The 21834-nt window shown below is 36.2% G+C and overlaps 1 protein-coding gene across 1 annotated transcript in view; it reads right to left on the bottom strand.

Annotated features, from left to right (window-relative positions):
- Kcnh5 (potassium voltage-gated channel subfamily H member 5) overlaps positions 1 to 21834 on the bottom strand; it is a 280612-nt gene that overhangs the window by 200949 nt on the left and 57829 nt on the right. Inside the window, exons 5-6 of the mRNA XM_026385185.2 lie at positions 20929 to 21044; positions 15318 to 15710 (exon numbers count right to left, since the gene is read on the bottom strand). Of these exons, the coding sequence (XP_026240970.1) occupies positions 15318 to 15710; positions 20929 to 21044 (509 nt within the window). The remainder of the gene's footprint in view (positions 1 to 15317; positions 15711 to 20928; positions 21045 to 21834) is intronic.

The following is a 21834-nucleotide window of genomic DNA, read 5'->3' as shown; positions in this document are numbered from 1 at the left end:
CCCCTACTCCTAATCTAACTTTAAATCTTAACCATTTTAACTTTTAACCATCTCTGAAATTTGTCTCCTTCTCCATCTCCACTGTCAACACCTTAGATCATGCTGTGAGCATCCATCTCCTATACCTATGAAAATTTCCTGTATTCAAGGTGTTTACCTGAACCCATTCAATCTGTTTGAACACTACAAAATAGTTTAGCTTTTCAGAATCACTCTCGTTTTCAAATCATATGATCACTTTTCATTGTTCTAAAATCTGTTTGGTCCACACATGCCCAATGGTTTGGCCCCTGCTTATCACTCTAGCTTCTGTCCTTCCCCATTCTTCTGTTCACTCTGCATCCAACTTCCAAATCTTTGAAGATGCCACACTCTGTCCAATGCAGGAACCATGGGCTGGGGATGGAGCTCAGTGGTAAAGCACTTTCTAGCTCACCTGAGGCCCTGGGTCCAATCACCACTATTACACACACACACACACACACACACACACACACACACACACACACAAATTGCTATTCATCATAAATAGAATATTCTCCAATTCTTTCATGTCCCTGTCCTTAGCTTACTTGGGTCTGTGAATACTTTTGATGTGAACACGGTCATCACCTCCTCAGGGAACCTTCCCTTTCGGATCTAGATCAGCTCATTTCATTATATAATCTCAAGAGACCATGAACACTCCCTTCACATTTGTCTCTCTGTGATTGTGCAGGCACATCATATTTTGACCATTCTTCTATGTCCAGCACATTCTCCAGCACTCTATGACACACAGTTGGCACTCAAATGTTTATTGAAAGAATGAGGACACTCATCAAAGAATAAAATAATCAATACATAAAACTCTCGTAATAATTTTTGACTCCCTTGGCACTGATACTGTAATAATAATTAAGAGCTGGTTAATCTTCATGAATAGACCACATCGGACAACTAGATAGAAACCACGAAATAAGATCTGTTTCATAAGCATTGGGTTCTTTTTCTAAATAGATTTTACACATGAATGACTACATAGTCCATTTCCATTTCCTTTTGTAGATGGCAATTTAAAGACTGAAAGAAAATTGCAATCTACATTTGTTACCTGAACCTCTAACCCAGATAACAAATTCTATTGCTTCTCTCCTATTCAGAGCCCACTTTTCCAACTTATTCTACCAAGAGCTCCATTGGGAAATAATTCTAATTACTCCAAGCATTAGCTAGCATCCTTCAGCAAAGGATCTGAATTTAAATAATTTGTGCACAATACCTGTGTTAGCCAATTTATATCCTTACTGAGTTACAGTGATATGTCTGGAGAGATGGATGGATGGATGGATAGATAGATAGTTAGTTACATAAAAAATAGGCATTTGTTTTTAGCAATAATCATAATGTACTAAATTTCTAAATGTCTCTTGTTGTGGAAAAGACTTTAATATCCATTATGTCTATAGTAAATATAAAGTTTAATCAAAATATGCAATATTATAAAGAGGTATATTGCCTAAAACCTTGACTTTTCCCCCCAAAACATTATGAAATATGTACAAGTAAACCAAGTTGGGGGATGCCTTAAATCTTTCCTTGATAACTTTCTATGGTCCACAGGATAAAGTCCAGACTCATTAATATAAACTGTCTTTGCCTACCTCTCCAGTCTCACTCTGTGCAGTCTGTTCATAGAGGACTTCTTTCCTTGCTTTAAAAATGCCATATTCTGGTGGGACGTTGTGGCACACACCTGTAATCCCAGTGGCTCAGGAGCTGAGGCAGGAGGATTGCAAGTTCAAAGCCAGCCTCAGCAAAAGCAAAGTGCAAAGCAGCTCAGTGAGACCCTGTATCTAAATAAAATACAAAATAGGGCTGGGGATGTGGCTCAGTGGTGAGTTTCCCCTGAGTTCAATCCTGGGTACCAAAATTTAAAAAGTCATATTCTGGCAGGTACAGTGGTGCACTCCTATAATCCCAGCAACTCGGGAGGTGGAGGCAAGAGGATAGCAAATTCAAGATGAGCCTCAACAATTCAGCGAAGCCCTAAGCAATTTAGTAAGATCTCAAAAATAAAAATAAAACAGGGAGCTGGGAATGTAGCTTACTGCTAAAACACCCCAGCTTATTTCACTTAGCGTTATGTTTTCCAGTTCCATTCACCAGCAAATAACTTAATTCCATGCTTTTTTATGGCTGAGTAAAACTCCATTATATATTTATACCCCATTTTCTTAATCTATTCATCTAGTGATGGACATTTAGGATAATTCTATAATTTGGCTATTGTAAATTGTGTTGGTATAAACATTGATGTACCTGTATCATTTTAGTCTGCTGATTATAGTTCTTTTGGATAAATACTAAGGAGTGGGATAGTTGGATCATATGGTGGTTCCATTCCTAGTCTTTTGAGGAATCTCCATACTGCCTTCCAAAGTGGTTGTAGTTTGGTCTTTTTAGGAATCTCCACACTGCCCACCAACAAAGTATGAGTGTACCTTTGCTCTGCATCCTCTCTAGCATTTATTATCTTTCATGTTCTTGATAATTGCCTTTCTGACTGCGTTGAATTGAAACCTTAGGGAAGGTTTGATTTGTATTTCTCTGATTGCTGGAAACACTCAACATTTTTTCATATATTTGTTGGCCATTTGTTTTTCTTTTGAGGATTGTCTGTTTAGTTCTTTTACCCATTTACTAGTCAGATTATTTGGGGGTTTGATGCTAAGTTTTTTGAGTTCTTTATAGATTCTGAAAATTAATCCTCTGTCAGAGGAGTAGCTGACAAAGATTTTCTTTTATTCTGAAAGATCTCTTCACACTCTTAATCATTTCCTTTGCTGTGTGGAAGCTTTTTGATTTTAGGCCATTCCACTTATTCTTGGTTTTATTTCTTGAGACTTAGAGGTCTTATTAAGGAAATTGGTGTTGTGTGTACCACATGCTAGAGTGCTGAGTCTATGTTTTCTTCTAAGAATTGCAAAGTTTCTGGTCTAATTCCTAAATATTTGATCCACTTTGATTTGACTTTTGTGCAGGGTAAGAGAGGGGGATCTAGTTTATTCTTCTACATATGGATCCTGGTATTTTTTTTTTTTATATGATGTGGCCACCAAAAGCTCTTGTTTGAGACAACGCAAGAAATTTTAGAGGTGAAGTGATTGGGTTATGATACATTTAACCTACTCAATGTATTAACCCCCTGATATGAATTAACTGAGTGGTGGTTATAACCAGGTAGGGTGTGGCTAGAGAAGGTGGGTTACTGGAGCATGGCTTTGGGGTATACATTTTGTCCCTGATGAGGTTCCATATCCTGAGCTGCCTTCCTCCTCCACACCTTTATGCCATAATGTTCAGTCTCACCTCAAGCCCAAAACAACACAGCCAGCCATCTATGGACTGAGACCTCTGAAACCAGGAGCTCCAAATGAATTCCTCTAAAACTGTTCTTGTCAGATCTTTTGTTCACAGTAGTAAAAAAGTTGACTAAAGTATATATCCAGTTTCCCATTCACCATTCGTTAAAAAGGCTATCTTTTCTTCAAAATATATTTTTGGTACCTCTGTCAAATATCAAATGGCTGTGATTTGTGGATTTGTCTCTGTGTTTTCTGTTCCACTGGTTTCATGTCTAAGTTGATGCCAACAACATGCTTTTTTTTTTTACTACAGTTCTGTAACATAATTTGAGATCAGGTATTATGATGCTTCCTTCATTACCCTTCCTGATCAGGATTGCTTTGGCTATTCTGGATCTCTTATTTTTCCAAATGAATTTTAGGACTTTTTTTTTTCTAGTTCTGTGAAGAATGTCATTGCTATTTTGGTGGGAATCACATTGAATCTGTGTAAAATTTTGGGGAGGATGGCCATTTTGATAATATCGATCCTGTCTATCCAAGAATGAGAGCTCTTTGCATCTTCTAAGGTCTTCTTCAATTTCTTTAACATTCTATATTTTTCATTGTAAAAGTCCTTCACATCCTTCGTTAGATTAATTCCCAAGTATTTTAATTAGATCATTGTGAATAGGATAGTTTTCCTAATTTCTTTTTCAGCAGATTCATCACTGGACTATAGAAACATGATTAATTTATGTATGTTGATCTAGTATTCTGCTATTTTGCTGAATCCATTTATGAGTTCTTGAAATCTTCTGGTGGATGTTTTGGATCTTCTAACAGAAATAATTTGAGCTCTTCTTTTCCTATCTGTATCCCTTTAATTTCCTTCCTTACCTTACTGCTCTGGCTAAGGCTTCAAAACATATATTGAAAAGGAGTATAAGGGTAGACATTCTCATGTTGTTCCTGATTTTAGAAGAAATGCTTTCAGGATTTCTCTATTCAGAGGTGGGCTTGGGGTTTTTCATATATAACCTTTATAATGTTGACATAATGTCCTTCTATCTCTAGTTTATCTAGTGCTTTTAACATGAATGGGTGCTGGATTGTATCAAAAGCCTTTTCTACATCTATTGAGGTGATCATGTGATTCTTGTCCTTAATTCTCTTATGTGGTGAATTACATTTACTTATTTGCATATGTTGAACCAATCTTGCATCCCTGGGGTGAAACTCACTTGATCATAATGTATTATCTTCTTGAAGTGCTTATGTTTTATATCTATGTTCATTAGTGATATTGGTCTGAAGTTTTCTCCTTGATGTGAAGCAACACCATTTTGAGTATAAAATCCAACTAGTCTAAAAATGTGTAATTATACTAAACTAATTGTCACCCAGGCAATAGACCACTTCATTAATGATGAATCCAAGACAAATTGCAACATCTGTAAAGTTGTGAACAAAAGCTTATGAGTAAGGCCTTTCATAACTCAGGGTAATCTTGTGTACAAATGTAAAAGCAACTGTAAGATGGCTGATATTCTTTTTAACACATTGACCTAAATACATGAAAAAAAAATCATGGTGAAAACTAGTATCTTTAGGAAAAATGCACTCTAGAAAAAATGATAGCAAAGTCCATATCTGTGTCTGCAATTCTGACCACTTAGACATTCTGCTTCCCAAGACTCCCATAAACCCTGCTTTTCATCAGTAGACTCAGAAGGGTAGAAGACAGGAGTCACTGGTTATCAGTATAGCAATATCAGGCACCATGCTATGTGGGAGTTGACCTCTTAGCAGTCTATTTAACAATCTACAGAACTATGCTCCTTGAGTCCCATCCTTCCGGGGAGAATTCCAATGTGAGAAAGAGACTAAAGCCAATATGACTTAAAAGCCTTGAGAACTAAAAGTGTACACCTCCCGTCCTGCTTTGTCTCAGCCTGAACACGGAGAACTGAAATCATCCCTTATTGTCTACATCAACATGACTTGATGCTACTTTGTTTTCTCCCTTAGAATGACTTTATTTTTCTAGAACTTTCCTGCTCACATTCTGGTCTGATTTTTCATTACCTTTCATTCCCAGAACTTGTCAAAAACCCATTAACTCTCTGGTGGAAAATATCAGCCAAAAGCTTATACTAAAAGATTCTTTGAATGTTTTGGCTTCAAAATCCTTACCTTGTGACAGGGTCTGTAATCCAGTGACATGTTTAGCATGCATGAAGCTTTGAATTCAATCCCCAGCACCAAAATAATAAAGACATGAATTTAAATAATCCTCACTCTGTTTCCACCAATCATGGACCATTATACCATGAACCTTACCCAATCCTAATAAAGTCCACTCCCTCAACCTCTCCCTTCCTTTTAAAGATCACTTGCAAGTCTCCATAAATTCTGTTCCTGTTTTTCTGCTTAGAGGCATTGCCAAACCTTTTTGAGGTAGTATTCTTCCTTACTTTGGTAAGCAATAAATTCAACTCAGCTTCGTCTTATTAACAGGTCATATTGATTATGTTTAAGAGGTGTGGCTTTTGAAAAACTCATGCCAAAAGATTCCACCTAATCCAATATCTTGAGTGACAATAAATCACTATAGTACAGGCATAAGTTTCAGAGCGCCACATGGGATATGCTCAGACATCAAAGAACTTTCAGCTTTGGTACCCTCATCAGATTATGTATAGTCCAGTAAAAGTTCCTTGCCATCCAGATACAACTTACTGATGAGGGATCTTCTTTTAACATGAGTGATACTGCCCACAAACATAGATGGTATACATCCTTCATCAGTTCCCAGGGTGATAAAGAAAAAAATTTGACCAAATGTCAAATTCACATGCAGAGATGAAAATGGTTTTATTAACCTTTTACCAATGATGTATACAATAAGATGAAGAAATCCAATACAAAGATAAACATATTTCCATGAGTTTTCATGTGTTTATGTGAAAGAAGTAATATTACAGAATAAAATAAAACCTTATAATAAGGGCAAATGGAAGAGGGATGAACTCCACCAGAACTTGCTTCCACAACACAGTAACAAAACTATGACTTCCAAACATGAAGATAATTACTACACACACACACACACACACACACACACACACACACACAAACAATAAATAACTTACAGCTAAGATCAGTTAAAGGAAAATATTTTAGACAGTTAAAGCATACAGACTTCATGTATATTTCAACCTTCTTTGCCTTTGTATATTAAAATCACTCCCTGATTCTTAATAGGAAGCATTCATCATGAATGAAGATAAGTACAGACAAAAGTTTCTTCTTATGTAAACAAAAAAATCAAATAAAGGAGCCTGATTGCTCTCCTTATTGCTTGTTATTTCCTATTCTCTCAGAGCTAATTCCCTCAGTTAGGCAGTCTGCTTTGTCTCAGTGGAAAATTCATACAAAGGAATATGGTTCTGCAACATTGCTACATTTTTCAAACATAAGAAGGATGTCTATCATTAAATCTGTGTATTACCCAATGCTGATAACATCCTCTACCACCAATCCCCACCAGGAATAGAATTTAGAGGCTGAGATCATAACTACCACATTTCAATTTGGAATCTGAGTCTTATTCTTGCCCAAACCTTTTCCCCTTCTCAACCTTCACGCTGACCCCCTCTTCTGTTAATATCAGTAACAGTTTATAAGCAAGTTTTTCCCTCAAACTAGAAGGTAGGTACGTTTCCATCCAGAGACTATATCCACATTTACTTCTTCACTGTAGGAATTTACAATGGGCATTCCTAGTGGGAAGCCCCTGCATAGGGATCTAAATCCTAGGGTGGACACTAAACATATATTAAAAGATGGCAGAGCCACCCATATAACTAGAATATTTCTTACATATAAGCATAAAAGTATGTATGGGAAGGAACTTATGAGAGATGTGAGCAGTCCTCTTATCCATGAGAAGTTAGGAGTACAGCTAAGGTTAGGCTATTAAAGATCTCCTTCTGGTCCTGTCTTTCCCATTATTTACAAGAAGTAGGTATATTTTGGAGACTTTGATAAACCTTAATAGGCTCATTCACTTCAACAGAAATATTCATAGAATGGCAATTGAGTGCTAGGCGTTATGGTAGGTACTGCAAAAAAAAAAAAAAAAAAAAAAAAGATGAGTTAGAAAGACAGGAATCTGACTTGTGGAAGCATAATGTCTGCCTTTGATACAGTGCCTAACCTTCAGTTGCCTAAAGATCTCTGTTGGATTTCAATTCTTTAGTAGAAGTAAAGGATGAAAGAAGTATGAGTAAACCACTAATACTCAATAAAATGTAATTTTTAAAATTATTACAAAAATCACTATGCTTCTTTTAAAAGGAACAGAAATCATGCAATGCCTGCTTTCAGATCACAATGGAGTTAAATCAGAAATCAATAACAGAATCCCTGGGAAAGTCTTCAACATTTAGAGGTTAAATAACATGCTTCTAAATGACACATTAGTCAAACAAAAAAATCTTGGGAAATTAAAAATATTTTGAACAATATGAAATTAAAATATAACTTAACAAATTTTGTGCTATAGTGAACGCAATGCTTGGAGAACATTTTGTAGTTTTTGAATGTACATACTGGAAAATAAGAAATATATAATATCAATTACTTAAACTTTCACCTTAGCAAGAAATAGAAGAGCAAAATAAATCCAAAAGTAGAATAAAACAAATAATAAAAATTGGAAAATAAATTAATAAATCTGAAAATAGGAAGTCAATAAAAAAGTCAACAAAATTAATACAATTTGAAAAACTAATACAATTTTGAAAAAAAAATACAATTTATCTACCTTTAGCTGAGCTAAGAAAAATAGAGAAGACACAAATTACTGATGTCAGAAATTAAAGAGAATACCACTATGTAACTTAAAATCTTATGGATATTAACATGATAACTAAGGAATATTTTGAACTGCTATATACAGACAAATTTGATAACCTAATGAAATGTATTAACTCCTTGAAAGAAACCTCTGTTAAAAATCAAATAAAAATAAACAATCTAAATAGGACTTTATCTATTGAATAAATGGAGTCAATAATAACCTTTCAAAACAGAAAACATCAGGCCTATATAAGTTCAGTGAATTCTCCCACACATTTAAGGAAGAACTGATAGCAATTCTGTACAATCTCCTCCAGAAGGTAGGAACAGAGAGAAAACTTACTAACTCACTTCATGAGACCAGCGTTAGCCTAATACCAAAGCCAAAGACATTACCAAAAAAAAAAAAAAAAAAAAAATACTACAGGCTAATCTCTCTCATAAACACAGATGCTAAATTTTCAACAACATATTAGAAAACAGAACAAAACAATGTACAAAAAAAATTTACACACCATGACCAGGAATTCAAGATTGGTTCAACATTTGCAAATCAAATAATCAAAAAGCTAAAGAAGGAAAATTGCATGATCATATCAATATATGTTAGAAAAGCTTTGGACAAAATTCAATACCTATTCATGATAAAATTTCTTAGAAAAATAATAATGGAGAGAAATTTCAACTTGACAAAGAATATATACCAGAAAACCTATATTAAACATCCCACTTAATAGTGAGAAACTTAAAAGCTTTCCCACTAAGATCAAAAAAGAGGCAAGGATGTTTTCCTCCCACCACTTTTCTTCAATATCATAATGGAAATTTGCTAATTCAATAAGTAAAGAAAAGGAAATAACAGATACCCTATGTGGATAGTAAAAAATAAAATGACCTTCATTCAACAATGACATGATTCACAATGTAGACATGAGCTGGTAAATTAAAAAAAGGAGTAAATGCCTGTAATCTCAGTTCTAATGACTCAGGAGGCTGAGGCAGGAGGATCATAAGTTCAAGGCCCCCATCAGCAACTAAATGAGGTGCTAAGCAACTTGGTGAAACCCTGTTTCAAAATTTTAAAAAATAATAATTTAAAAAAAAGACAATTGCCTTCCTACATACCAGCAATGCACAAGGGGAATTTAAACACTAACACAATTTGTTAGCACTCCCCAAAATGAAAAATCTAAGTATAAACCTAACAAAATGTGTACAAAATCTGTATGACAAAAAAAAAAACACAAAATTCTGATGAAAGCTATCAAAAAAAATAAATAGATATTCCATGTTCACAGATAACAAGATTCAATATTGTCAAGGTGTCAGTTCCTCTGAATTTGAACTACAAATCCAACAAAAGTTTCAATTCAAACCCTAGCAAGTTAGATAATGGATGTTAACAAACTGAATCTAAAAATCTGTATGAAGGGGCAAAAATATCAGAATAGCCAATACAACACTGAATGAGAACAACTTTAGAGGACTGACTGATGCTACCTGATTGAAACTTACTGTAAAGTTATAGCAATGAAGACACGATGGTATTAGTGATGGATTAATTAACAAATTAATTTAATTAACAATTAATTAACACATTAATTAACAAATCGATGAATCAGCAGAATAGAGAACCTAGAAATAGAGCAACATAAATATAGTCAACTGATTTTTCACAAAGGAGCAAAGCAACACAATTGAGCAAACATCATCCTTCAACAAACAGCAATGGAAGTGGATATCCACATGCCAAAAAAAAAAAAAAAAATGCATCTAGAAACAGACTTTTTACCTTCCACAAAAAAAAAAAAAATATCTCAAAATGGATCACATACTTTAATGAAAACACAAAAATATAAAACTTTTAGTCCATTTTCTGTTGCTAACATAATACCATAGCCACATTATAAAGAAAAGAAAATTACTTGGGGCCCATGGTTCTGGCCAAAGAACCACATCTGATGGTGGCCCTCTTGATGGTAGAGTCCAGGGGCAGTGCAGGTATCACATGAGCGAGGGAGCACATGAAAGAAAATCAAATTGATTTTCATAGAAGACCCACTCCTGACTTTACCCACCACAGTCTATTAATCCAGTCAACACACATAAATGGATTAACCCACTCATGGGGGCAGAGCTCTAATCACTTCTAAAATGTCACACCTGGATATACCTCTGAAGATCTCATAATGGGGATTAAATTTCAAAATGAGTTTCATGGGAGACAACATATTCTTAACCATAGTAATTATAGAAATCTAGGTAATTTGGTTATGATGAAAACTTTTTAGATGTAATACCAAAGGCACAATCCATGAAAGAAATAGTTGATAAGCTGAACTTCATTAAAATTAAGCATTCTGATTTGTGAAAGACTTTGTCAAGACATGCCACAGACTGGTAGAAAATATTTATAAAAGACATATCTGATATATAGCTGTAATCCCAAATACACAAAGAACACTTAAAATTCAACAATGAGAAGATAAACAACTTAACTAATGAATGCATGAAAGATCCAAAAAGACATCTCACCCAAGAATATATTGAGATAACAAATGAGCATGGGAAAAAATGTTCAATATCATTATATTATTAGGGAATTGCAAATTAAAATGATATTCCACAACAGATCTATTAGAATGGCCAAAATCCAAAACACTATCAAATGCTGGCAACGGATGTGAACAACAGAAACTCTCAGGCATTAATGATGGAAATGCTAAATGGTTCAGCCTGTTTGAAAGACAGTTTGGCAGTTTCTTACAAAGCTAAACACATTCTTACCATATGATACAGCAATCATGTTCCTTGGTACTTACCCAAATGTGCTGAAAACTTATATCCACATATAAATCCTCACACAAATGTTTATGGCAGCTTTATTCATAATTGACAAAACTTGGAAGCACCCAAGATGTGTTTCAGTAGGTGAATGAATAAATAAATGGTGGTACATCACACAATGATATGTTATTCAGCACTGAAAAGAATGAGCTAACAAAACTTGAAAAGACATGGAGCAACCATAGATGCATAGTACTAGGTGAAAGAAGCCAATATGAAAAGCCTCCAAACTATCTGATTCCAACTATGGGACACCTGGGAAAGGAGACAGAGAAGCAATGGTTACCTGGGGATAGCAGGGAAGGACTGATGATAAGCAGAGCACACAAGAGTTTTAGGGAAGTGAAATTATAATCTATCTGATAATAACAGTGAATACCTGTCTTCATATATTGTCAAAATTCAGCACGTGTACAAAACAAAGGGTGAACCGTCACCTTCGGGTGATGACGATGATGTATCCATATAGGTTCATCAGTTGTAACAAATGTACCGTTCTAGTGTGGGATTTTGATAGCACGTCAATCTGTATCTGCAGGTATGTGAGGGGTATATGGAAAATCCCTGTATCTTCCCCTTGATTTTTCTGTCAACCAAAAACTGCTCTGAAAGTCTATTTTAAAATGCTTTAATTTTATAGAGTTAAAGAAGATTGTATAGAACTGAACATTGGCATGGCTTCATCATGTAGGGAACAGTAAAAAGAGAAATCAACCAATTCCAAGGAGGACTGAGCAGTGTTACAGTTTGAATGTGTTTGTCTCCCACAAAACTCCTGATGACACTTAATCTCCAATGCCACAGTGTCAGGAAATGTGACATGATAGAGGTGTTTAGGTCACAAGAGCTCCACCCTCACAGATAGATTCACGTCCCCATAAAAAGGTTCACTTTCCTGCCCTCTGCTATGTGAGAACTCTGTGAGAAGCCCCTCACCAGCTCCCTGATCTTATACTTCCAGCCTTGAGACTTTTTTTTTTTTTATAAATGACCCAGTCTGTGGTATTTTGTCCCAGCAGTACAAGGCAGATTAAGAGAGTAAGATTAAGGCTAGAAAACTGAAACAGAAAAATTATATAATTCCCACCTATACCACCCAAACATTATTTAGATTTCAATTTTAAAAGTAATGGTTTTAAATAATGATTCCAATCTACTACTTTTGGTAAAAGGTCTGAGAAGGCAAAAAGGACAAAAAGAGATTCTAGGCTGACAAGAATCACTAAAATATACAAGCATAATTAGCCTTTCTGACTTCTAATTCTCATTTTGGTGACTAGAGATGAAATTATAAACATATAAAGTGAAATATACACATGACAGCTTGACAAGTATAATTCATGAAAAAAAAATAATATATAAATTGCTTCCTAAAAGCTTTTCAAAAATTAAAAATATTTATATACTTCCACTTGGAAATTTCTGGTTCATTCATTTTTTCTTGCTGAATCAACACACAAGAGATCTTTTTCCCAATTTCATTTTGTTCTGACCTAGTTTACCTTGTTTACCAGGTAGTAACAGCACTCCTCATCATCTAAATTCCCTGTGTATCAGGTTTCCTACACCCTCTGTGCTGACCAATGTGTTCTCTGAAGCTGACCCATCATCCTCTCATGTTCCATGACTCAGCTAACCCTTAAGCTCCCAGAAATCAAGTTCCCTACACCTTCTAAAGTCGATACAATGCCTGCTCCAAAAAGCTCAGTTCTATTTGGATTCTTAGTGAGAGCATCTTTTCCCTCTGTTTATTTTTTCTAGGAAACTTGTATTCCTTCTTTTCAGACAGAAGGCTTTCTCTAATGGATCCTGTCTTTCCTGCCTCATGGTTTACTTTTTAAAAAAATCACATAGCCAGTTCATGAATTCCTAAAAATCAAATTACCTTCAGAGAGTACGTTGATGGTCTTGAAAATAAAGAGCATTATTAGGTCCTCTCAGTCATTCTGCACACCATCAGCTTAGAGGATTAAATTGCAATTTTCAGACTCATATGCTCTCTTACTCCCAAGTCACCACTAGCGCAGTTCATTATGTTTAAGTTCCATTTTATTTTTGTGACATTGTACAATTTACCAAAACCTTGCTAACACCGGATTGCTTCCTGTCAGTGAGTCTCTGGGATGTATGCAGTACAATGAAGGCATACCAAGGAGATAGAAGATGCATTCTTCTCCACCACAGAATTTGTAAAGCAGTTATATAAATGAGATTATTAGAAATGAGATAATAATATCCCATCAGACTGGCAGAAATCCATATTTCATTAATGTCTCTTTTCCAATTTATTTCTTGTAACCATCTTGTGATATAAAAGACAAGCATTCCTTTTCCTTCTTCACAATATGGAAACTGAGAAAGAGAAACCATCCCAAAATCTCACCACAAAATATGCCCTTGAAAAAGCTAAGACCCCAGATCATCCGCCATCTGCTACAGTGCTCTTGAACAACAAAGCAAAATAATGTTAACTATATTAATTGCATGCATGTCCATGAGTGAAGATGAAAAATGGTGAAGATATTAATTACAGATGCTTAAGAATGATGCAGGAAGGCTACTGGAATGTGAACCTGGATGCTACCTAATGGATACTAATGAGCCAATCTACAGAATCTAAACCAGAAAAACAGCGAAGAATGCAACTGAATATAGTATGAGCAAAGAATCTGATAAACACGCAGGTAAAACTAGATGGATATTGACAACTTTCTTGCTATAACCAAGCTAATATTTTAAATTTGACTACTTTTAACCCTTTCCAGAGTATAAATTTGCAAGAATCAAACATAGCTTTAAAAGCTGGATGCAAACAGAATCTAAAATTACAACATGAACTACTTATGATTCCTTTTTCCATAATTTTTAAACTAACAATTATATCTATGGTATCAGAAAATGTCTCTTGGAGAAATCATTTTTAATCCCATTAGAGTTGACTGAATGTAGAAGTTTAATGGAAAAACTCACCAAAGAAAATTTTGATCTACCTTCCAACACACATAGAATAACAAGAGCAATAACAGTGTAGCAGAAAATCTTTCAACTGAGCAGTCTAACATGGAGAACATAGTAGAGTCTTCAGTAAAATTGATTTAGTAAGGTTATCATTATGAAAGCATTCTAATAAAAAAGATATTCTGTATTGACTCATGGTCCATATTGAGATTATATTCTACATTGAGATAATATTTAATCCTAATAGCTTGGTGTAGCAACTTATAAATAACGTACTCTGTTTTAAAATAAATTAAAATGGCTTTGTTTTCTTAAACTTACAATCCTCCAATCTCAACTGTCTGAGATACAGATTTGTTAACATGGAAAATGTTCACAATATACTGATAAATCACTCACTTTTAAGTTAGAGGTTAAGAAACTATAAATGAAGTAGTCTTTTAAGATACTGTATATTTTAAGTACTTCTAATTGCTCTAACAGCATTGAAGGAGCAGACCCTTCAAGTAGACCAGACATGAGAAGTCATCCAATAAGTTTCTACCCACAAATGTATTCTGACAAAACTTCAAACAAAAGCAGAAACCAAAATGGCAAACATTCAAGAATTACTCTCGCATGAAAATTTTCTCATCTTTATGTTAAATCCAGCACTGATACCATATGTATCTGGAGAGGATAAGTCAGTAAGACCTATGCATGAACAGATTTTAAAATGCTGCAGGTTTTTTTTTTAAATATACATACATCGGTTTGGGGGTTGTTTTTGTACCATGGAATTAAACCTAGGGGCACTCAACCACTAAGCTACATCCCCAAACCATATATATCATCTTTTTTTTTTTTTTTTTTTTTTGTACCAGGGACTGAACTCAGGGACATTCAACCACTGAGCCACATCCCCAGCCCTATTTTGTATTTTATTTAGAAACAGGGTCTCATTGCTGAGCACCTCACTGTTGCTGAGGCTGGCTTTGAACTCGCAATCCTCCTGCCTCAGCCTCCTGAGCTGCTGGGATTATAGGGGTGCACTTCCACACCTGGCTATATACATCATCTTTTAACACACTGTCTGATTTATAAACTATATTTGATTCCAAATGCTACCATTCTGCTTCTCTCCCCACCTCCTCCAACCCCAAGCTCCAGACATAGCCACAGTGGATGAAAACCAATTGTAACTTAGAGCCAGGTAACCTTTAGGATGAAGATTGAAAGTGAGGGCTTAAAAGATGTTTGTATTGTCAGTGGAATTCTTTTATCCTGATTTTTTTTTCTGAAACATATGATCCACTAAATAAATAAAACCAAAACACTTACCTCATCCACGTTTTCAAAGGCATTGATGATGTCATAAGGTAAACAAGACAGCAGATCGATCACAAACCAAGTTTTCAGATAGTTCATCCTTATGAGTTTAGGGTCAGAAATGACCTCGCCACCGGGCCCCACAAAAGTTGTGTGGAAATTTAATACAATATCAACCAGAAAAATAACGTCCACCACACTGTCCAGTACCAGCCAGGCTATGTTGTTCTGCTTCGTTTTGAAAGAAACGTTGTAAGGAACCATAATGGCGGTGTAGAAGGTAAGAATTAAAATCACCCAGTCCCAAGTAGTTTTAAAAGCACAATAGTGTAAAATAATGTGTGGTGGCGTCTTTGGCGCTTCTTGTTTGTACTGAGGAAGAATATCTGATCCCAGCTGAAGGACCTAAAAGGGAGAAAACGCATATGTGAATTAACTGGATGTCTCTGCACAATTTGTACTGAATTCAAACATACAAACAATCAAATCACCACCTATTGGTCACCACTCTGGGTTTTAAGGACAGTCATGCTCCATAGTTTCATCTTCCTCTTCTGTGTTGTCCTAAAGTTTGTTCAATGGAAATCATTCCAAGTCCAACCTCTCCACAAAAGTGGATCTGTCTGCTGTTCCATCTGTCCTACTCTCCAGTAGCCAAGACGAATCCCCAACATTACTGGATTATATTCCTGGGATTATTGCCTGCACACCCACTCTGCGAGCCAGCCTGGAATTGTAGGGCTCTCACTGACTGCCCAACAGCTATTTGTGTGACTCACTATTATCCATTCTTCACACATATTTAGCACCTAAGGAAATACATGTTCAGTTCTGATAGCCTCAGAACCCCAGGGCACTGTTGGTGATCTTGCTGCTGAGTGACACTCAGCAAGGGCTCTGATGATTAGCAGCAGTATAATGTGTTGTGTTACACCCTATTTTGTTTTGTTTTTCCTTTTTTTCCCTTAAACCAGCACTTTTAAAATATTGTCTCTATAGTCAGATGCAAGTTCCCTTTAGCAAAATAATAATAATAATAATTCTTAAATACCCAGGTTTGCTCCTCCCTACCTTTCATTTATATGAATCTGGATTTACTCTGATTAAAGGAAGAAACAAAGAGCAAAAGCAGATGAAAGAGCAAGATGACAGGTTTGGGCACCCTTAGCCAAAGCTAACAAATATAGGACTTAGTGTTGGCTTCTTGAACCTGGAACATGGAAATTGCAATAAGGAGTTAAAGGCAGATCAAAAACCTTTGCTTCCTGCCATCAATGAAGCAAAGGACAGTGTATGTGTTAAAGAGTTTGGTTTGAGAAAATCTGTGAAATAATGTTTCCAACAGACTTTCTTCATCTTATTCAGCCAATTATTCAGTGTCTCTAGAACTAATGGAAACCAAGAGGTATTGAGTCCAAATTTTCAAATAATAAAATCATAAATGCATTAAAATTTAAATGTAGGAATAGATATAAACAAAAATACTCATTAGAATGTAGCTCTATGGTTTCTATTCCACAAAGCAAAACAAATGCAGAAGCATCTTTTGAAACTCGGGAGAGTGCCCTAGTTTCTCTCATACATAGAACTTACATAACTGAAAACCATATAACATCCATTCTAACTATTTTCAATGTGAAAAACACCACTGGTATTCTCTTCAGTTGTGCATAATAATTGTTATTTGGGGTTGGAAGATTAGAAGGACTGTTTTTAAGGATGGTTCGTGTTTTTACGTACATTTTCAGTACCCCAGGCATATTTTCCCCATAAGATCTTAAATTACTCACAGCAAATCATCCTCCCAGGAATGTAAGCCTCATGTTGAGTTGGACTATTATACCTAAAGAATCGTACATAATCACAGCCTTCTCTTTCACCTTTCAACCACTGATCTATCAGCTCCAATTTCACTGTGTGAAACATGAAAATTTCCTTCACAGTCAATATTAGTATTTTACCAGCTGCATCTCCACAGACTATAGTCTGAGCACACAGAAATCAGAGTTGGAAAATAAGAACAAACTCAGCACCAGAAGACACTACCACCTCCCTGGACACTGGGCCTTCTTGCTTTCCTGAATCCCATTTTCCCATTAAAAATAAATTAAAGTTATATTTTATAACTACAGTGGTTCACAGTGAATATACTAAAAATCATATATTCAACTTTTATCTAAATGTTCATCTTTAGTTCTGTTGCTAATAGAAATTAAAATATTTTGTGAATTCCTAAAAGTGTTATGGGCCCTACTAGATATTGTGCCTATTATGTTGATGAATAAGCACCTGGAGATACATAAACCTTCTCCTGTGGAGACAGAAGGGGATCATCTCCGGTTCAGTGTGTCTAAGTCTGGCTACACATGAGAATCAGGTGAGGATGTTTCAGAAAGTGCAACAGGGGTTCACAACTAGACCCCACTCCATAGAATGACTCAATTTGGTCTTGTGTAGGTTCTCAGAGAATCTATATTTTCAAAACCATTCTAGGTGATGACAAGGTACAGCTCAAGGTAAAATCTTCTGTGTTTCTTTAGACATCCCTGACCCAGTCCTTTAGACAACGACTATAGCAAATGTAAACTGTTGCCTAAATGCTAAAGGGAGAGAAGGATGGGGAGGACAAAGAGGAGGAGTAAGGGGTTAAAGAGATACAGGAGGAGGAGAAGGACAACAACAATAAAACAAAGGTTTTGATCATCCTCATGTGCAAACCACTACTTTAAGGTACTTTAAGGTAGCTGGGGGGAGGGTGAAATCACATTTGCTGAGGTATGTCTATACCAACGCGGATACATTCTTCCTCTCCGAGGCCCTGGGAGTGTGGACTTTCAGGAGTCAGGCTCTATCAAGGCACGGGAGAGGTGCCATTCACCCCCGGCAGCACACTTGTGAACCAAGGGAAGGCAATCAGCAGGATGTCGTGCAGGTGGGAAATTAATTAACTGCTTACATAGAGTCTGGAATCTCTTGAAACTCCTACCTTCAGAGATCAGGTGGAATTGAAATCAGATTTACTTGTCTTGGGAAAAGGAAAGAAGCCTGAAATTCCAGAGCAAAACCAGACACTTGGACGATATGAGTCTTTGAGTCTAATTGGAAAAAGCAACATTCTTGTGCTTCGTTGGTGTTTTTTCAGGATCTGTGTTTGGAACTCTAAGACCACATACGGCAAACCACAGATTAAATCGCCACTGAAAACCTTGTTATTCTGGTGTGTTCTCTAAACCCAAGCCTAAAACCTGACAGAAAGCAATTTTGTAACAGAACTGATTTATGAATTAGGGATGACCAATTGAAAGTACTAATATCAAAAGGCAAAACAAATAAAAATCAGATGGGAAGAAATAGGAATGAAAGTTTTGTCTCAAAAGTAAAAAATAAAGATGATAAGCTGTCAAGGGAAAGAAACTTTCCACTCAAGGTAGGTTTTTTAAAATAATCCCCTATCTCCTGTTCTTGTCCTGCTGTATAACAGAGAAAAAAATCTTTGAATGAAATATAGTTATGATTCAGAAGGAATCATGACCATGACATTGAAGAGTCAAACACACTCCTGCTCCTCAGCCCAATTTCTAGAAAAAAGTGAACAACTCAAGGCAAAAGAGGAGGTAGCTTCAAAACCAAACAGTACTTACAAACAGGAGATATTTAAAAAGAAGTCGCATATAATTGCTTTAAATTGTGTGCTAACTGAATATCATCTTTTTAAATATTACAGATATTAATAAACATTTCATTATGTTATGTCTTACTTTAGTTTTAAAAAACATGTCTGTACCTCAAAGTATTAAAGTTACCCCAAGCTAACAGTGTTATTTAGAGCAGAAGACTATAATGAGTCTTTTAGTTAGCTATGGGCTAACAAAAACTGCACAGCTCTGTAAATTCTGGGAACATATTTTACTTCCTAACCCTCTACAAACCAGATTTCCTATTAACAACTAGATGGGAGAGTTGCCCTGGAGAGCTTCAGCTACTTTCTCTGGCAGAGGAAATTGATAAACATATGAATTTGACTTTATCTTTCTACTCTATGGTAGGTTACCTGAGTGCCTGCTACATGCTCAGCATAGCTTTGATACAGCAATTAGCATCTCAGCTCTTTCATACCAGTAAAATAAGTGATGATTACAGAAGACATCAGACAGGAAAGCTGTTAGCTGCCTGGGAGTCCTACCCTCATCCCTTTTCTGTCTGGTCTTCACACAATCTCTCAGGGTGACACTGTCTCATCCTATGGCTTTAAATACATGTCTATGAGGATGACAGCAAAGTCTACAACTCAAACCCAAATATCCCTCCAGAGCGCCAGACCCATATACCCCACTGCCCTTTAGGCATCTCCACGTAGATTCCCAACAGGAACTTCACACTTAACATGTCCAAAACTATCCTCGTTATTGCTTCTAAACCTCCTCTTCCTTCTTTTTGCATTTCTCATTTTATTAACCAACAGCTCTGTCTACCCAGAAGTCCTTGACTCATCCCCTTGTTTCACACTCAGTTCTACTCTATCTACAGATGTGTTGGGCTGAGAATGTAGCTCAGTAGACGAGTGTGTGCCTAGCAAGCATGGGGCGCTGGGTTCAATCCCCCAGACCAAAAGAAAAAGGATGTTTTATTTGTCTGCAATCTGCCCACTTCTGCTACTACTACCTTGATTAGGGTCATGGTCATCCTAGTTAATTTACTACTAGGACTTTACTACTGAAACTGCTTTCCCTGCCTTCTCATTCTCCACAGAACCCGTAAGTCAAGAAAGGGATCTTAAACACTTTCGTACCTTGGATTCCTTAGGCAAGCTGGTAAAAGCTATGAAAGTTCTTAAATTACTATTTGTTAGAATGTTTTTAAATAAGTCTAATAAAAGCATGGGATTACAAAAGTAGACAGTTGGGAGCAATCTCCAGTTGAGAAATTTTTCTGACTCACCAATGAGATCTTGTCATTTTCCTGGCATGAGACACCCACAGCCATCATGTTACTGTATGCCACCCTAAATAACCCTCCCTTCCCTACATGAACTGGACCACTGAAGTCATCAGACTCAGCTCATGCTGACCTCCCTCCTCTACCTGCCTAGTACATACATTTTGCCTTCAATGTTTACTCAGCCCAGGTGTCACCTCACTCAGGTAGCCTCCCCTAGCGTCCCAAATCTGGGTTAATGCTACCACATGCACTCCTGCTGTTTGTCATGGGCTTTTTTACATTATGTTATCAGTCTACTCTGCTAGCCCTTTACCTCTTTGATGACTGGGCCCACATCTTATTTATCTTCACATCCTTTTCAGAGAGCCACATCCAGAGCAAACCCTCAATCATCCTTTGAGGTTACTGGTGGGATAAAGGAATCTCTTATCCCATTTGCTCAAAAGAAACTGCACACTCCACAGGCATCAATCACTGAATGTACAAAACTACAATCCCATTTCAAAAGTTGAAGAGAATAAAAAGAAATACTTGGAATTTCTACACTTGTACAAAAGAAAAACTAATTACCAGGTAAGTATTTATAATTTAATAGCCAGAAATAGTTCTACTGAGTCATGTGGGGGAAGACAAGACAATGTACCAACACTACCACCTTGGGAAGCCCCGTCAGTTTCACACTTACTTCAGCTAATCTTGAATGCTTGTGGACCACCTCTGTTTTATTCATTGGCGTAAGCTGCTGCAAAACACTTCGGCTATTTGTCAAAGCCCTTGTCAATCGGGCAAATTTTGTCCAACCTTAAAAAATAAGAAAAAAAAGGTGTCAGTTTTTCATACAGAATGAATAAGGAATCCAATACTCTTGGTAACATTCAAAGGGTCTCACAACCATATAACACCAGAACAAATGAAAAATATCAATATAATGCTTTTTATTGACCTGGACACCAACCAACTTATACTTGAAGTGTGCCTACAAAGTAATGAGCAAATTTTATGTGTTACTTTTGTGTTTTGCTCATGTCTATCACATATCCAAGGCAGAGAGCAGTTCACCAAATTCTGTGCTCCCACTATCATTGTGTGGATTTGTTGCTGGAAAATCGGTGCCTATTTCCAGTTCTCAGCATTTCCCAGTACTCCTTGCATCTGGGAACTAGGCATACATTCCAAGTTCTCACCAATGGAATGTAATCAGAAATGACATGTGTCACATCCATGTCACAACTTAAGAAGCAAGTGTGGCTTCTGCACACTTTCTCCTCCTTATGCCAGCTGCATGCAAATGATAAGGCCCTCGGAGATGGCAAAGTCACTGAATCACTGCATGGGAGAATGCCATATGCCAGCCAGGATCACTTGACTTGGACTGATACGAAGAAGAAAAACACTTCTTTTGTGTCAAATCAACCTTTTTTTTTCTTTTATTAACACTAATACAATATTATTGTTATTTTAAAGCAGCTAATAGTACCCTAATAAAAATGGTCCTACATATATTTGTGTGCACATAAACACATGTAAGCAGAAAAAGACCAATATTAACAAATCTCACTTATTATGCTTCATATTGCATATTTCCATTGTC

Source organism: Urocitellus parryii, chromosome 6 (assembly GCF_045843805.1).
Source record: "Urocitellus parryii isolate mUroPar1 chromosome 6, mUroPar1.hap1, whole genome shotgun sequence".
Classification (NCBI taxonomy): Eukaryota; Metazoa; Chordata; class Mammalia; order Rodentia; family Sciuridae; genus Urocitellus; species Urocitellus parryii.
The sequence above is the reverse complement of the archived record's forward strand: the minus strand, read 5'-3'. Positions and strand labels throughout refer to the sequence as shown.